At 64.4% G+C, this 12,895-nt stretch overlaps 1 protein-coding gene across 1 annotated transcript; it reads left to right on the plus strand.

The window, feature by feature from the left end:
• The first annotated feature begins 1,243 nt into the window (after positions 1 to 1,243).
• On the plus strand, positions 1,244 to 1,828 carry ASCL2 (achaete-scute family bHLH transcription factor 2). Its single transcript, XM_035012401.1, has one exon. It carries the CDS (start codon positions 1,244 to 1,246, stop codon positions 1,826 to 1,828), a length of 585 nt encoding a protein of 194 aa, XP_034868292.1.
• Positions 1,829 to 12,895: the final 11,067 nt, after the last annotated feature.

A 12,895-nucleotide genomic window follows, 5' to 3' on the forward strand; every position in this document is an offset into this window, starting at 1 on the left:
CCGCCGCCCCGGTCCACAGCGGCCGTTCAAACCTCCAGACCCTGGGCTTCCAGGCTCCCCAAGGCTGGGGGCACCTGGAAACCACAGGCAGAAGGTGTGCGTGCAGGGATGGTGAAAGGCGCCCCAGGAACCTGAACTCTCCACCCCAGCGCACCACTCCTCCAATCCCGCCCTGCCCGAAGGGCCGCATCACCCTCTCCCACTCTCCGCAGAGGAATAACGTAGGTGGGCGGCGGGGCGCGGAGCAGGTGTGCACGCGGGGAGCCGCCTGGCAGCACCCAGTTTTGTTAGCGACGCTCGGGGAGCCACACGCCTGGCGTACGCGCTTCCTCCCGGGGGGCCGGGCGTGAGGCCGCGCCCTTCGCGATTGGCCGAACGGACCGCCCACGATTGGCTGAGACCCCGGCCCCCGCCCCCTGGGACGCGGGGGGGAGTTGGGGGGTGGCGCGGGGACAGAAGGCGCGGCGCGTGCTGCCCCCGGGGGTCTCGCGCGCCTCCGGGATAGGTGAGCCTTCACGAGGCCACGTCTTCCTCCCCACGGCGCGCGCTGCGCGTGTGGATCATCAACAGCTCTGGGGATAGCGGGCTGCGCGCAGCGTGCGGTGGGGGTACCGAACAGTTGCACCCGGGATCTGCGGACTGGGCTCAGGCAGCGGGGTCGCACTGGAGACCTGCTGACAGCTCCCAGAGGTCGGGCGCGGGCGCACACGGGACCTGCGCACTGCGCCTTGGGGGACTCACTAAGCACCTGCTGGGAGCTCGGGGCCCACCGGGGACCTGCAGACTCCGCCCGGGGAGATGGGGTGGGGAACGCGCTCACGCCCTGGTGTTTGCAGGTTGTGTGCGCAAGGGGGAGGGCGAAGCGTGGCGGGAGGGCGAGGCGAGGGAAGGAGGGCGTGAGAAAGGAGGCGGCAGCGGCGCGGAGGAGGGTTATCTATACATTTAAAACCAAGCCGCCTGCGCCGCGCTGGGAAGACCTGGGGAGGGTCCGGCCGCACGCGCGGGACACGAGCGCCCCACGCTCCGAGGCGCGCACGGCCTGCTACCTCTTGGCCTCCTGAGCCTCTCTGTCCCTGGGCCCCAGACGACCCGGAACGCGTACCCTGGGGAGTCGCTCCGCGGCACAGTTCCAGGGGCTCCCTTGGGGTCCTGTCGTCTTCCCACCGACCCCGGTTCCTCTGTCCGCCCCTCCTGCTGCGCGCGGGGGCTCGGAGGAGTTGCGGGGCGAGTGGATGCGGGCGCGATGGACAGCGGTGCGCTGCCCCTGCCCGCGCCCTCCGCGCCTGGCGTCTCGGGCGGCTGCGCTCCTCTGCGGCGACTCGCATCCCCGGAGCTGCTGCGCTGCAGCCGGCGGCGACAGCCGGGCGCGACGGAGACCGGGGGTGGCGCGGCGGCCGTGGCGCGGCGCAATGAGCGCGAGCGCAACCGCGTGAAGCTGGTGAACTTGGGGTTCCAGGCGCTGCGGCAGCACGTGCCGCACGGCGGCGCCAGCAAGAAGCTGAGTAAGGTGGAGACGCTGCGCTCGGCCGTGGAGTACATCCGCGCGCTGCAACGCCTGCTGGCCGAGCACGATGCCGTGCGTGCCGCCCTGGCCGAGGGGCTGCTGGCGCCGGCCGCGCGGCCCCCCGCGTCCCGCGGGCCTCTCGGGACCCCCGCCGCCGCCGCCGCCTCGCCTTCTTGCGCTTCGTCGTCCCCGGGCCGCGAGGGCAGCTCGGAGCCCGGCTCGCCGCGCTCCGCCTACTCCTCGGACGACAGCGGCTGCGAGGGCGCGCTTAGCCCGGTGGAGCGCGAGCTGCTCGACTTCTCCAGCTGGTTAGGGGGCTACTGAGCGCTCCGCCCCCCCCCCAGGTAACCTCCCGCGGCGGGGAACAGGGGGGTCGGCGCAGGGGCAGCCGGGCGGGGTGGAGTGGACAGCCTCGCGGCTCGCGTCCCCGAGAGCAGCCAAGCGCAGCGCCAGGCCCCGGTGACGGCTTTGATTTCGCTCACTCTTCATTTTCCCCAAACTTTTTCAAGCCTGTGCAAGACCGGCGTTTGTTTGTCCGGGATTGCAAAACTTCCTCTCGCTGCTGCGCCGAAGGGGGAGCAGGGAGGGGGGCCCTCGGGCGGGTGAGGCCCCGAGCGCACGCGGATCCCGGGGCAGAGCCGGGCGCTGGGAGGCGGGGTGACTTTGCATTGCAAATCGTGCGCCGGGCCGGGTGGCAGAAATGAGTCGGCGGGTGCGGAACCCTGACTCACTGCGGCTTGGAGCGCCCGCCGCGCCCCCGCCCCGGCCGGGGCGCAGACCGAATCCGAGGCACCCACGGACTGGAGCTCCAGAACCAGCCAAGCAAAGGAAACTGCAGACTTCGCTTGTGGGCGGTGGGGCCGGGCCGGATCCCGCACTAATGCGCGTCCCCGTCCCCCCTCCCCTCCCAGCAGCCCCAGCCCTGGACGCGGAGCGGCGAGCACGCTCACCACCCGGGAGCGATGTGGGTGGCCCGTGCCTCGGGCCCACAGCCCCCGTGGGCGAAGCCACCACCCAGCCGGGACTCCGCCGACGGTCCCCCCCGTGCCGTCCAACCTGACTAAGCGCCAGTGTGGAAACGTCCCGGCCTGACCGCGCCTGGCTGGCGGCTTCCTCGGAACCCGACTAACCTGCCCCCAGAGGTTCTCCACTGGGATGGGGCTGGGGCACCAACACCGAGATTTTTGAAGGGGAGAGGATTTTATAGCGACACAGAACTTCTCTTTTTTGCATATTAGTTTGAACTGTCCAGGGACACCGGCAATATGAAGACTTATTTTTGTACGAAAAAAATCCCCAGACTTGGAACACAATAAAGATTGTCTACTTCCGCCCCACCCCGCTACTGGAATTTTCCAACCTGGCCAAGATCTGGACACCCACTGTCCCCCGAGGGGCGGTGTCCCTGGGAGGCATCACCTTGCAGCGGCTGGGTAGATGCAGGCAGTGCTCCCAGCTGGGGACCAGCCTTTTTGGAAAACCTGTCTTGGGGCAGGTGGACTTCAGAAATAAATCAGTGCTGTGTATCTGGTGTTGGTGGTGCCCTCTTCATGCCCTGAGGCCCCCATTTCCCAGGTGAGGGCAAGGCCTGGGTGGGACCCAGCAGGACTGAGCCCCTCTGGTCACCTCTCCCTGGACTCCACGCCCTGCTCTGTGGGGTGGGGCCAGAGGTGTGAGGTCTGGGAGTCCAGCCTGGCCACCACTGCGCCAGAGCAATTCCTGGGCACCTTGTGGGGCTGGCAGCTTCCAGCACGTGGCAGGGAGCTGGTGGGTGGTCCAGGCAGGGCTGCCTCACAGCTGGGAAGCTGAGGTCTGGGGGCCGTGGGGGGCCTGCTGCCTGGCATGAGGGTCTGGGGCCCGAAGAGGTCTGACCTGTGAGAGGGCTGAGGACTTGGGGTCCAGGCTGCCTTGTTCAGATTCCCACTGTTCACCACCAGCTGGGTGACACAAATCGGGGGTAACAGCCCTATGAGGTCGTGGGATTTGAGTGGTGGGCCTCCGGTCTGGCGCCCTGTGCTCGGTCCCCGGCCCGGCGCCTGAGGCCTTGCCCGCCTCTGTTTACTGGTTCCTTCAGAGGAACAAGGAAGCCCCCCCACCTAGGCTCCCCCAGCCAAGAGAGCCTGCAGAGATTACTCAGCCCTACCTTTGACCTGGGCCTCGAGCGCTTTGAAGTCTCGCTGGGCCCAAAGCTCTCTTTTATTGCAGGGTGGGGTGGGGCTGGCAGGGATCCCCCAGGCTGCTTGAGGGTGCTGAAGGCACCCCTTCCTTTGAAAGGGAGCGGTTGGGTCAGAGCCGTTGGAACCCCGGGAGGTGAACCTCCAGTGTTGGCAAAGAGCAGGTGGCCAGGGTAGCCGTGGTGACGGGGTCAGTGGGTCTGATGAGGCTCGGGCTGGGCCAGGGTCAGCAACGCAGCTGTGGCTCAGGGCTGCAGGGCCGAGCGAGCGGGCCTCATCCAAGGGACTGAAGGGGGCATCCCACACCCTTCTCCTAGGGACCCACTGCCTGGTCTGTGACCTCACTGAACCACATCTCCTGGGACTCCTCTCCTTAACCCCCGGACACAGGGTGGTGGGCAGTGGGACCATCACACATGGGTGTGGGGGAGGACAGCTGGAGAATGGGCCCGCAGGAAAGCCACCCCCACCTTGCCATAGGCCTGGACCGGTGTGCTGCTAAGAAACTCCACAAACCCTAAGTGTTATCACTTTTACTTTGCTTTTATTCTGGAAAATCGCAGACATATGCAAAAGTTCTAAAACCTTTATTGGACGCCTTCTCTGTACCAGGAAGTGTCGGGAACTTCTATCAGGGGACACAAGCAGTGTGGGTGAGTGTGTGGTCAGGCTGGCCGGTGTTGGGGCCCCGGATAAGCCTCTGGGACGCCTCCATCACCAGTGTCCACAAGGGGTGCAGGCCACTCCCGCCCCACGCACCCCTCCTCTCCCGCCCCCACATTGCTTTGAAGCAAATCCCGACATACCATTTGGGCTGGAAATTCTTCATGTGTGCCTCTAAGGGAAACCCCCGAACCACTCCCTGCCCTCGGTGAACCGTCCCTTCACCCCTCACATACCCTCTGGTCCCTGAAAGTTCTCCCACAGCAGGTTTGTAGAGGCAGGCAGGACCGCACGCGGGACTTACTGAGTGGGCCCTGCAAGTCTCCCGTTAGCACTGTCCATGGAGGGCATGGGTGTGCTCGGTGCTGTTTCCTGCCCCTGTCCTGGGGTGTCACAGATGGCGCCCTAATGGGTGTTACTTGTCGAGTGTCCGTGTCCGTATTTCTTGTCGGTGGAGGTGGGGGTGCTCAGAAGCAGATGGATGGTCAGCTTCCAGTTGGGTTTCTGGTTCACGCACACCCTTCAGAGGAGATGCCCTGTCCCTGTCACTGCATCTTGTGGGCAGACATACCTGGGGTGACTGGGCCGGGTCACTAACTGTCCGGGCAGGGGCGTTGTTGGGAGGGCAAGGGCTGCGGTTGGTGCTCAGCCAGGACATCAGGCGTGTCACCTGGGCGCACTGGCCAGTGTGCTCACCCTAGTTAGAGGGGGTCCCCATCTGTCCTTCCCTGAATGCCAAGCACTGACCCTTGGCATGGGGCTGGAACGACCGAGCCGCTGACATCGCGGAGCCTGGAAATGATGGGAATCTGATTTGAACCCGGGGCGGCTTCATCTCTAAGTCCTTGCAAGATTCCCCTTCCAAGAGGGCATGGCTGCAGAGGCTGAGGATGACACCGCAGCCCAGGAGACCCGGGGTCCACTGGGCCTAGGTCTGCTGGGGGAGGGAGGTGGCCGCAGGGCTCTGCCAGGAGCCCCCAGCCCAGGCCTTGTACCCCACTGGAGGTTGGGGCTGATTCCTGACAAAAGGTGATCCCAATCCATAAGATGGGGGGCGGAAATGGTGCTTTGGGCCTGGGGGTAAAGCTGGGGACCCTCACAAAGTCAGACCCAGTGGACTCTGGCCAGGCAGGGCTGGGGAGGACATGAGGGTTGAGACAGTCTGGATGACCATCTCCACAGGGAGCTCTTGCTTGGGGTCAGTCCATTGTTCCTGTTTGTTCATGATAGTGGGCACCCCAAGGAGCCCTGCCTTGCTGTCCTGGGGCATGTCTGTGGCCAAAACTCACCCAATGGCTTTGTCCTGAACATGTCAGAAAACAGATGTATCCCCCTAGGCTGTCCACATGGGGGGCTCTGCTGACCCAGGACTGTCCCGAAGTATGGAGGTGCACACATCCAGCTTGCCTTTTTTGGCCCACCTGGGTCCCACTCCCATTCATTCCAAAACCTTTATTGGGGACCTTCTCTGCACGAGGAACTTAGGATACACTATGTGCCAAAGGGAAACTCTGCACTCATGGACCCTACATCCTAGTGGGGGACACGGGATCTAACTCACAAGCAGCAAGGCTGGCCAGTGACGGACACACTGGACCCCTGGGGGAAGGAGCGTGTTGTGGGCCTTGGGAACTCTGTTCCTGGGTGTGGGAATGGAGTGGACTCGCATATGGCAAGAACGTGCTATGTTCTTCTGTCCCATGGACCTTCAGTAGCAAACACATGTTCAAAGGTGAAAGTATTGAGATGGGAGACTTTCAAGCCGGCACCCAGAGAGCACTGAACCACGTGGGGTCCTACTCGCACCAGGCCGTCTGTCTGCAGATTCCGACACCCAAACGAAGCCAGTCCTGGGGGCAGGGGGCCTCGTCGAGAGGCAGCCAGCACCGGGTTCCTGCTCCATGAAAAAGATCCCCCAAACAGCAGCAAGATGCCCCACTCGCCCTGGAACAGAGGGCCAGGCAAGCTCTGCCACGAGCCGGCCCCTGGGGCCATGCGCTCACCTTCCCTCCACGAGGAGAGGCGACAGCACGGCTGTGTGCAGGGCGGGCTTGCCCGGAGTGAGCCCTTGGCCGAAGCTGGACCTGAGGACCTGCCTCTCGCCCCTGCGGAGGACCCAGTAACATCAACCCTTGCGTGCGCACCGTAATGTGGGGGAGCCTTGACACCTGGGGAGGGAGGCCGCGCAGGTGCCTGGCTTCTGGGGGGCGGGGCAAGCGGGAGGTGCTCCACAAGGCTGGGGTGGTGTCTTCCCATCTTCCTGGTCTACTTCCCACCAGGTGTCTGGGGAGGGACCCTGGGGAGGGAGCTGGTGGTGGCAGGGAGCAGGGAGGGTCCTCCATGGAGGGTCCTGAAAGCCAAGGCCACCAGAGCACGAGGGGACCCTGCACGGAAGGAAGACATGGTGGCTCGAGTGTGCCTCCGGGACTTGAGGGCTCTGCTGGGCAGGGAGCAGAGGGTAGAGGTTCCGGGGGGCCAGCGTGTCCAGGGGTTGAAGGGAGACCTGGCTATGGGGTGGGGGGAGGGGAACCCTTGTGGGGTTCCTGGGGGGTACCTCGGGGAGGGAGAGCGGGAAGAGGCCTGCGTCAACACCTGGGGGGGATGACGGAAGGGTCCCAGCCACAGCAGTAGGGTTGGGGGGTGCTGGTCAGGGTCGGGAGCCTGAGAGACTGTGGAGGAGGAGGGAGAGCCCGACTGCAGGTGGGGGTAAGGGAGAAGGGGGTCCGGCAGGGCTCCTGACCCTTTCCCAGCAGTGGAGGTTGGGGGTGGCTCTCTGCAGGGGTGCACCAGGCAGTAGGCAGTGGGCATGGCCACACCCTCGTCTTTGCCCCCGGGAACCCGGGGAGGGGCCAGGTGACAGCGTTCCTGAGCCCTGAGCTGTTGAGCTCTTCGTGCCCTCTGGGTAGTGATGTGGCGGGGAGAGGGGGGCAGGCCCCCCAGGAATCCACAGTCCAGAAGATGAGGAGCTTGCTATTTCCCCATTTGCCCCTCCAAGGGGTCTCATCCCCACTTCTAGGCCCAGGGAGCCTCGCCGGCCCACCTGAGGCCCGCAGGTACCCAGAGGCCTGCAGGTTCAGAGTCCACAGAGCTGGGCCGGAGCCCCCATCACGCCTCCTGGGGGCACCATTACTGCTGCTTTTTTGCTGGAAGCACTGATGTGAAGGGTCTTGTTAGCAGGCAGTGACAAACAGGGTTCAGGGTGCAGCCAGGCCTCCAGACACCCCGGCTCTCCAAGGCGGTGGGACCTGGGGAAGGGCAGAGGCCCGGGCTTGCTCTGGAGGGGATCCCCGGGGGCCCTCGGAGCCCCTTGGCTGGGTCTGGAGGAAAAGGAGGATAACAGAGAGAGCCTGTCCTGACCCCCGCCCTCCTCCCGTGGCCCCCGTGGGTCCGGCCAGGTGCCTGATCTGGTCCCACCCTGCCCCCAGCTGCTGGCTGTGATGAATGAGGCCAGTCCATGGGGGGGGGGGGGGGGGCGGAATGCCACAGAGAGGTCCCTGCAGCTGGCACACTTGCCCCCAGCAGGGCCCCCCACGGAGGCTGGGACCTCAGTGCCCCCTCCTTACTGAAACAGGCCTTTGTCACCAGAGGTGGGGGGCGCTGCTGACAGGGGTCGCCCTCCAGCACCCCTAGAGCCCTAGAGCAGCCCCTGCCCAAGGCCACACGCCAAAGGTGGGGGTGTGTGTGCCTGCTCTGCCAAGGTCAGGGGCGGCAGGGGCTCCGGGCCAGGACCCGCCTGCCCGCCTGCCACCAGCCAAGTGAGCGATCAGGACGACCAGGCCCCAGAGTTAATGCATCCGGCCGTGGGGGGGCCCTGGTCGCGGGGAAGGCGGTGCCTTCGTCAGCCCAGGGCCGCAACAAACACCACAGTCGGGGCTGGGGGCCTGAAACAGCAGGATGCACTGTCTCCCCGTCCTGTGCTGGGTCCTCCTGGGGCCTCTCCCTGTGTCCTTTGGGTGCGTCTGGGTCCACGAGTCCCCTTTATGTAGGGACACCGGCCATATGGGACCAGAATCCCCCTGATGACCTCACTTAACCTGCTGACCTCTGTAAAGACCCTAGTTCCAAATAAGGTTCTGGAGGAGAGGACTCCGCCATATGGATCTGGCGGGGAGGACACATTCCAGCCCATAACAGGCAGAAACAAAGGGGTTTTCCCATAAGACCAGCCCCCAGGGGCCACCGCCCCCTCTCCCTCCGCAGGGCCCCACCTACGCCTTCTTTTCTGTGACAATCTCATCCCTTGGGTGAGGCGTGACCCTCTCCAGGCCCCTTTGTAGGCTGTAGCTGGCTCAGCAAGAGCCCTCAGGCCACTCCGGAGGCTGGGCAGTGCTGAGGACACACAGGCCCAGGTCCCCAGGTGGCACCTTGGATGAGGGGTTCCTTCTGGGACCCCAGTGAGCCCACAGAATGGCAGGAAGGTAGCTCCAGGCCTTCCTGGGGAGGGCCCCTGACATCATGTGACAGAGGGCTGTCCTGACCTCCCAGGAAGGGGAGGCCATGCCATTGGTGGGGTGATGGGAGCCAGTGTAATGGGGAGGATGGGGTCATCAGAGAGAGCCGTTGGTGGGACCCACTCTGCCCTCCCTGCTTGTCCCCTGTCCCGGTTCTGTGTGGGGTCCAGGCCAGGACCCAGGCTGCCTGCCCCACAGTACAGCCCCAGGCCCCATGGTGGTGGCCTCCCCCTGTCCCCTGGCTCCTCACTCAGGGCTCCTGAGTCATGCCCCCCAACCCTCCACCTGGCATTTGCCTGTAAGCCCTGGGGCTCCCGGGGCTGGGCCCCAGGGGCCGGCCATTGCTCGCGTTGATAGCATGCAAATCTCTAAATGAAATCCAATTAATGCCCAAATGAGGGCCTGGGAGCAGCTTGAAGAGGCTGGGCTGGGCTTTATCTCCCGGCTCAAATATTTGTCTCTCATTTGAATGCCTTTTGTGGGCAGCGGGGGGACTGCAGAGGGGCCTGGCCTCCAGTAGACAAAGCCCGGCTCTTGCACGCACTCACGCTAGCTCTGGGATCTAACAGTACCCTTCTCACCATCCCGGGTCCACCTGCCCCACCTGGCAAGGCCTTGGAGGCCCCATGGCCCCTCCCTGACCATCCCTTCCCAGCCTCCAGCCAGGATGGGCTTCTCACCCAGCTGGTCTCCATGCTGCACACAGCCTCCTGCAGGGTCTGGGGGTCGCTCTGCCCCAGGCCAGAGCCCAGGTTCTGTGGGAGGGGTGTAGCGGCCGGCAGGCCGGGAGTCACCTCCCGGTGGGCACGGGCCTGGGATGCACCAGGGCGCCCGGCTCGGCCAGTGGGGGTGGGTGCCTTCCCATCGTTTGCACCTGCCCCTACCTTTCCAGCGCCCGCTAACTCACCTGGGCTCTGCTGTCACGGCCTTCACTGCCCGTGCTGGTGGTGCCTCAGTTTACCCTCCTGTGTCGTGCCCATTTCACAGGCATGGAAACTGAGACCTGGACGTTAGATGAGCTTCCAAGGCCGGTCGGGGAGAGAGCAGGATTCCCAGGGAGGAGACACACTCTGCTCTCGGGGAGTGGACTGGTTCCCTTTCTCCCCACTGCCCCTCCCCTGGCCCCTCTGTAGCCAGTGGGGCTGAGTCAGGTAGAGTATGCAGTAGGAGCCGTGGGCTTCCGGTAGCCTGGCCGACTGGGCTGGGGTCAGGTGAGCTGCCCAGGGCCGCCTGCCAGGATTCCTGACACCCATTTCCGCATCTGTATGGGGCCACGAGTCCCCGTTCCACCACTGCCCTCAGCCCCTCTGCCAGGCCACTTTGTGCCAACACAAGCTCAGTGACCTAGCTAGATCCCTCTCCCCCAGGAAGCCTTCCAGGAATGCCCCTTCCTGGTCTCAGCAGACAGGACCAGCAAGGGCCTCCTCTCAGCTCCCTCCAGGGAGACCAGAAGAGAGGATGGCCGGGGGAGGAGACCCGGCAGCCAGGAGGCCGGAAGCTCGGCCAAACCCCACTCAGCCCTGGGCCCTGCGTGTTGGATGTTCTTGGCTCCCAGGGTGCGCGGAGCACTGGGGAGCACTGGGGAGCACTGGGGCACAGCAGGGACCTTGGGAGGCCAAGGCTGGTCTTTGGTGGCCAGTGGGGGATTTCACAGAAGGGCAATGGGCGTCTGAAGCCTTGGGCTTGGAGTTAAGACCTCTGTGTTCAATCTTTCCAGAAAAGCCAGGCAGCTGGATTCTGCTCCCAGACCCGCTGCCCCTTGGGGGGCTGGGGTTGGGCCACCTCACCCAGGGAACAGGGAGTGACCAGGCTGGCGGGGAGCCCTGGGGCTGCCCCAGAGGTCGAAGGCCTGTGCCACGGGGTGGGTGGGTCGTGGGGAGAGCCGGTGGACAGGATCGGAGAGCCCACACCCCATGGGAATGCAGAGGTGACCTGTCCTTCCACTTCTTCCATGGGGGCTGGCGGTGCTGACCCCGCCCTGCCTGCCTCCCTCAAGCACAGCCAGCACTCCCCCGCGGCTCTGGGGGCTCAGGAGGGGGTGTGTGGCTCCGAAGTGGGCGCTGGGCTGGAGGGACAAGCCTCTGGGACTTGCCTTGGAGCCGTGGACCAGGACACCCTAACCCCGCAGGCTCCCGGGCTCCCCCTAGAGGGGCTACCTGGGGGCCGGGCTGCGGGTCTGGGGGCAGTGGATGACGGCGGTGTCCTCTAATTGCCAAGATTCCCCCCAAACACACGAACCTGGAGTGTGTGTTCACCAACTTGTATGACCTCAACCTCACTGCCCGCCCCCTTTGTGACCCCGTGGCCGGACGTCGGGCTTGTTCCTGAACGCCACAGAGGTCCAGCTTTGTCCCTGCTCCTTCCTGCCACACTCAGGGTGCCCAGGAGGGACAAGGCCGGGCCTGACTGTCACCCTGCATTTGCAGGGAGCATGGCTGCTGAGGGGGAGGCACTGCGGGGCTGGGGCCGGGGCGGTGGTCAGTGCCCTGTGTGGGGGGTCCCTGTGCACCCCTCCTGGGCCGGGTGTGGGCCTGTGCTGTTCTCTGGCTTCTCTCCACGCCCCCGAGCGCGTGTTCTGTTCAGGGAGCTTCTGTTTCTGCTCCAGAGCCTCACACTCCTTTTGGAATGAGGCAGAGAGTCATTAAAATTAATAGATGTGTCAATTTTAAAGGAAAAAGAACGAGAAACTAGACCATTTGCCTGAGGTCAAGGAGCTAGGAGGGGTGCTGAGAAGGCCGCACAGGCCAGATTGAACCCCCTGCTGGTGCTGGGGGTGCTGAGGACCCTCCCTCTGCCGGCAGGCCCACCCACTGGTCCTCAGTCCCTGGCTGTGGGGACCCGGAAGGGAGGTGGGTAAATGAGGGTCACAGGGACTGTTCCTCTCACATACTCGATTCCCAGACTCTTCAGAGCCCTTCTGGGGGCTGGGAGGGAAACTGACATGGGGGTCAGAGCTCTGCCAGGGGGCAGCCCAGAGCCTATGGGCTGGGTGGGCTGGGTGAGCAGGGAGGGCTTCCTGGAGGCGGGGACTGGGCGCCCTGCAGGAGGGAGAACATTCAGGCTGATGGCCTGCCCCCGAGCAGGCTGGGATGGTCAAGGGACCCCGGGGGAAGGAGGGGCGGGGGGGAGATGCGCAGGGCTCAGCCAGGCCTGGGACCCCATCCTCACCGCCCCCGGCATCCCCGCCCTGCCCCAGCACCCCCAACAGGGCTGCAGGGCATTGCTCCTTCAGGTCAGACCTGTTCTGGGCAGGGCCGGCCCCTGGGGCTGGATTCCAGCTTTCTCTTTCTGCTCCAGTGCTTCGGAAGGCTTGAGGCACCGCCTCGACCTGGCTTCAGGTATCCACACCCTCCGCTCCCTCAGCCCCAGGGCCTTTGCTCAGACAAATCAGGCCGCCAGAGCCCTCCTCCCTCCTCCCTCCACACACACACACACACACACACACACACACACACACCTTAAGCAGGTTTGGGCGTGCGGCCCTCAGGTCGCCCTGGGTGGGGTGAAGAAGCCCGAGCCCCTGTGGCCCCCACTCTTTGGGGGCCCCCACTCTCTGGCCCTGATCCCCCGGGGGGGAGTGCACAGCCAGGCTGCACCACCGCGCCTCCCTCTAGCGGTGTGAAGGCCCCCCGCCCCGCACCCCACACCCTGGGCAGTGCTGGGGGAGCCCTTTTTGTTTGTTTTCATTGTTTTGTCTTAATGTGAGGTGTCTCACCGTGGCTTTGATTTGCATTTCCCTCGTGGCTGATGGTATTGCACATCCTCTATGCTTATCCACCACCGATGTCTTCACTAATGGCTTTTTAATGGGGTCATTTGTTGTCTTGTTGCTGAGTTTTGAGAGCTGTCTATTCTGGATCCACGTTCTGCATCTGGTGTGGGACACGCGACCGTTTTCTACAGCCTGTGGTTTGTCCTCGCAATGCCTTAACTTCGCCGTTTACAGAGGAAAACTTTTACATTTAACACAGTCCAATGGATTAGGTCTTTTTTATGGGCCGTGTTTCGGTGTTGTATCTCAGAAATCTTTGCCCAGCCCGGCGGTGTTCGACTAGGGGCCATTTTGCCCCCGAGGAATATTTAGCAATGCCTGGAAGTTTTGG

The sequence above is a fragment of the Mirounga leonina genome, unplaced genomic scaffold (assembly GCF_011800145.1).
Source record: "Mirounga leonina isolate KUSES-001 unplaced genomic scaffold, KU_Mleo_1.0 Mir_166, whole genome shotgun sequence".
Taxonomy (NCBI): domain Eukaryota; kingdom Metazoa; phylum Chordata; class Mammalia; order Carnivora; family Phocidae; genus Mirounga; species Mirounga leonina.

What these genes read in the sequence shown, in the direction of transcription:
- ASCL2 (XM_035012401.1), top strand. Translation starts at nt 1,244, where the DNA reads ATGGACAGCGGTGCGCTGCCCCTGCCCGCGCCCTCCGCGCCTGGCGTC.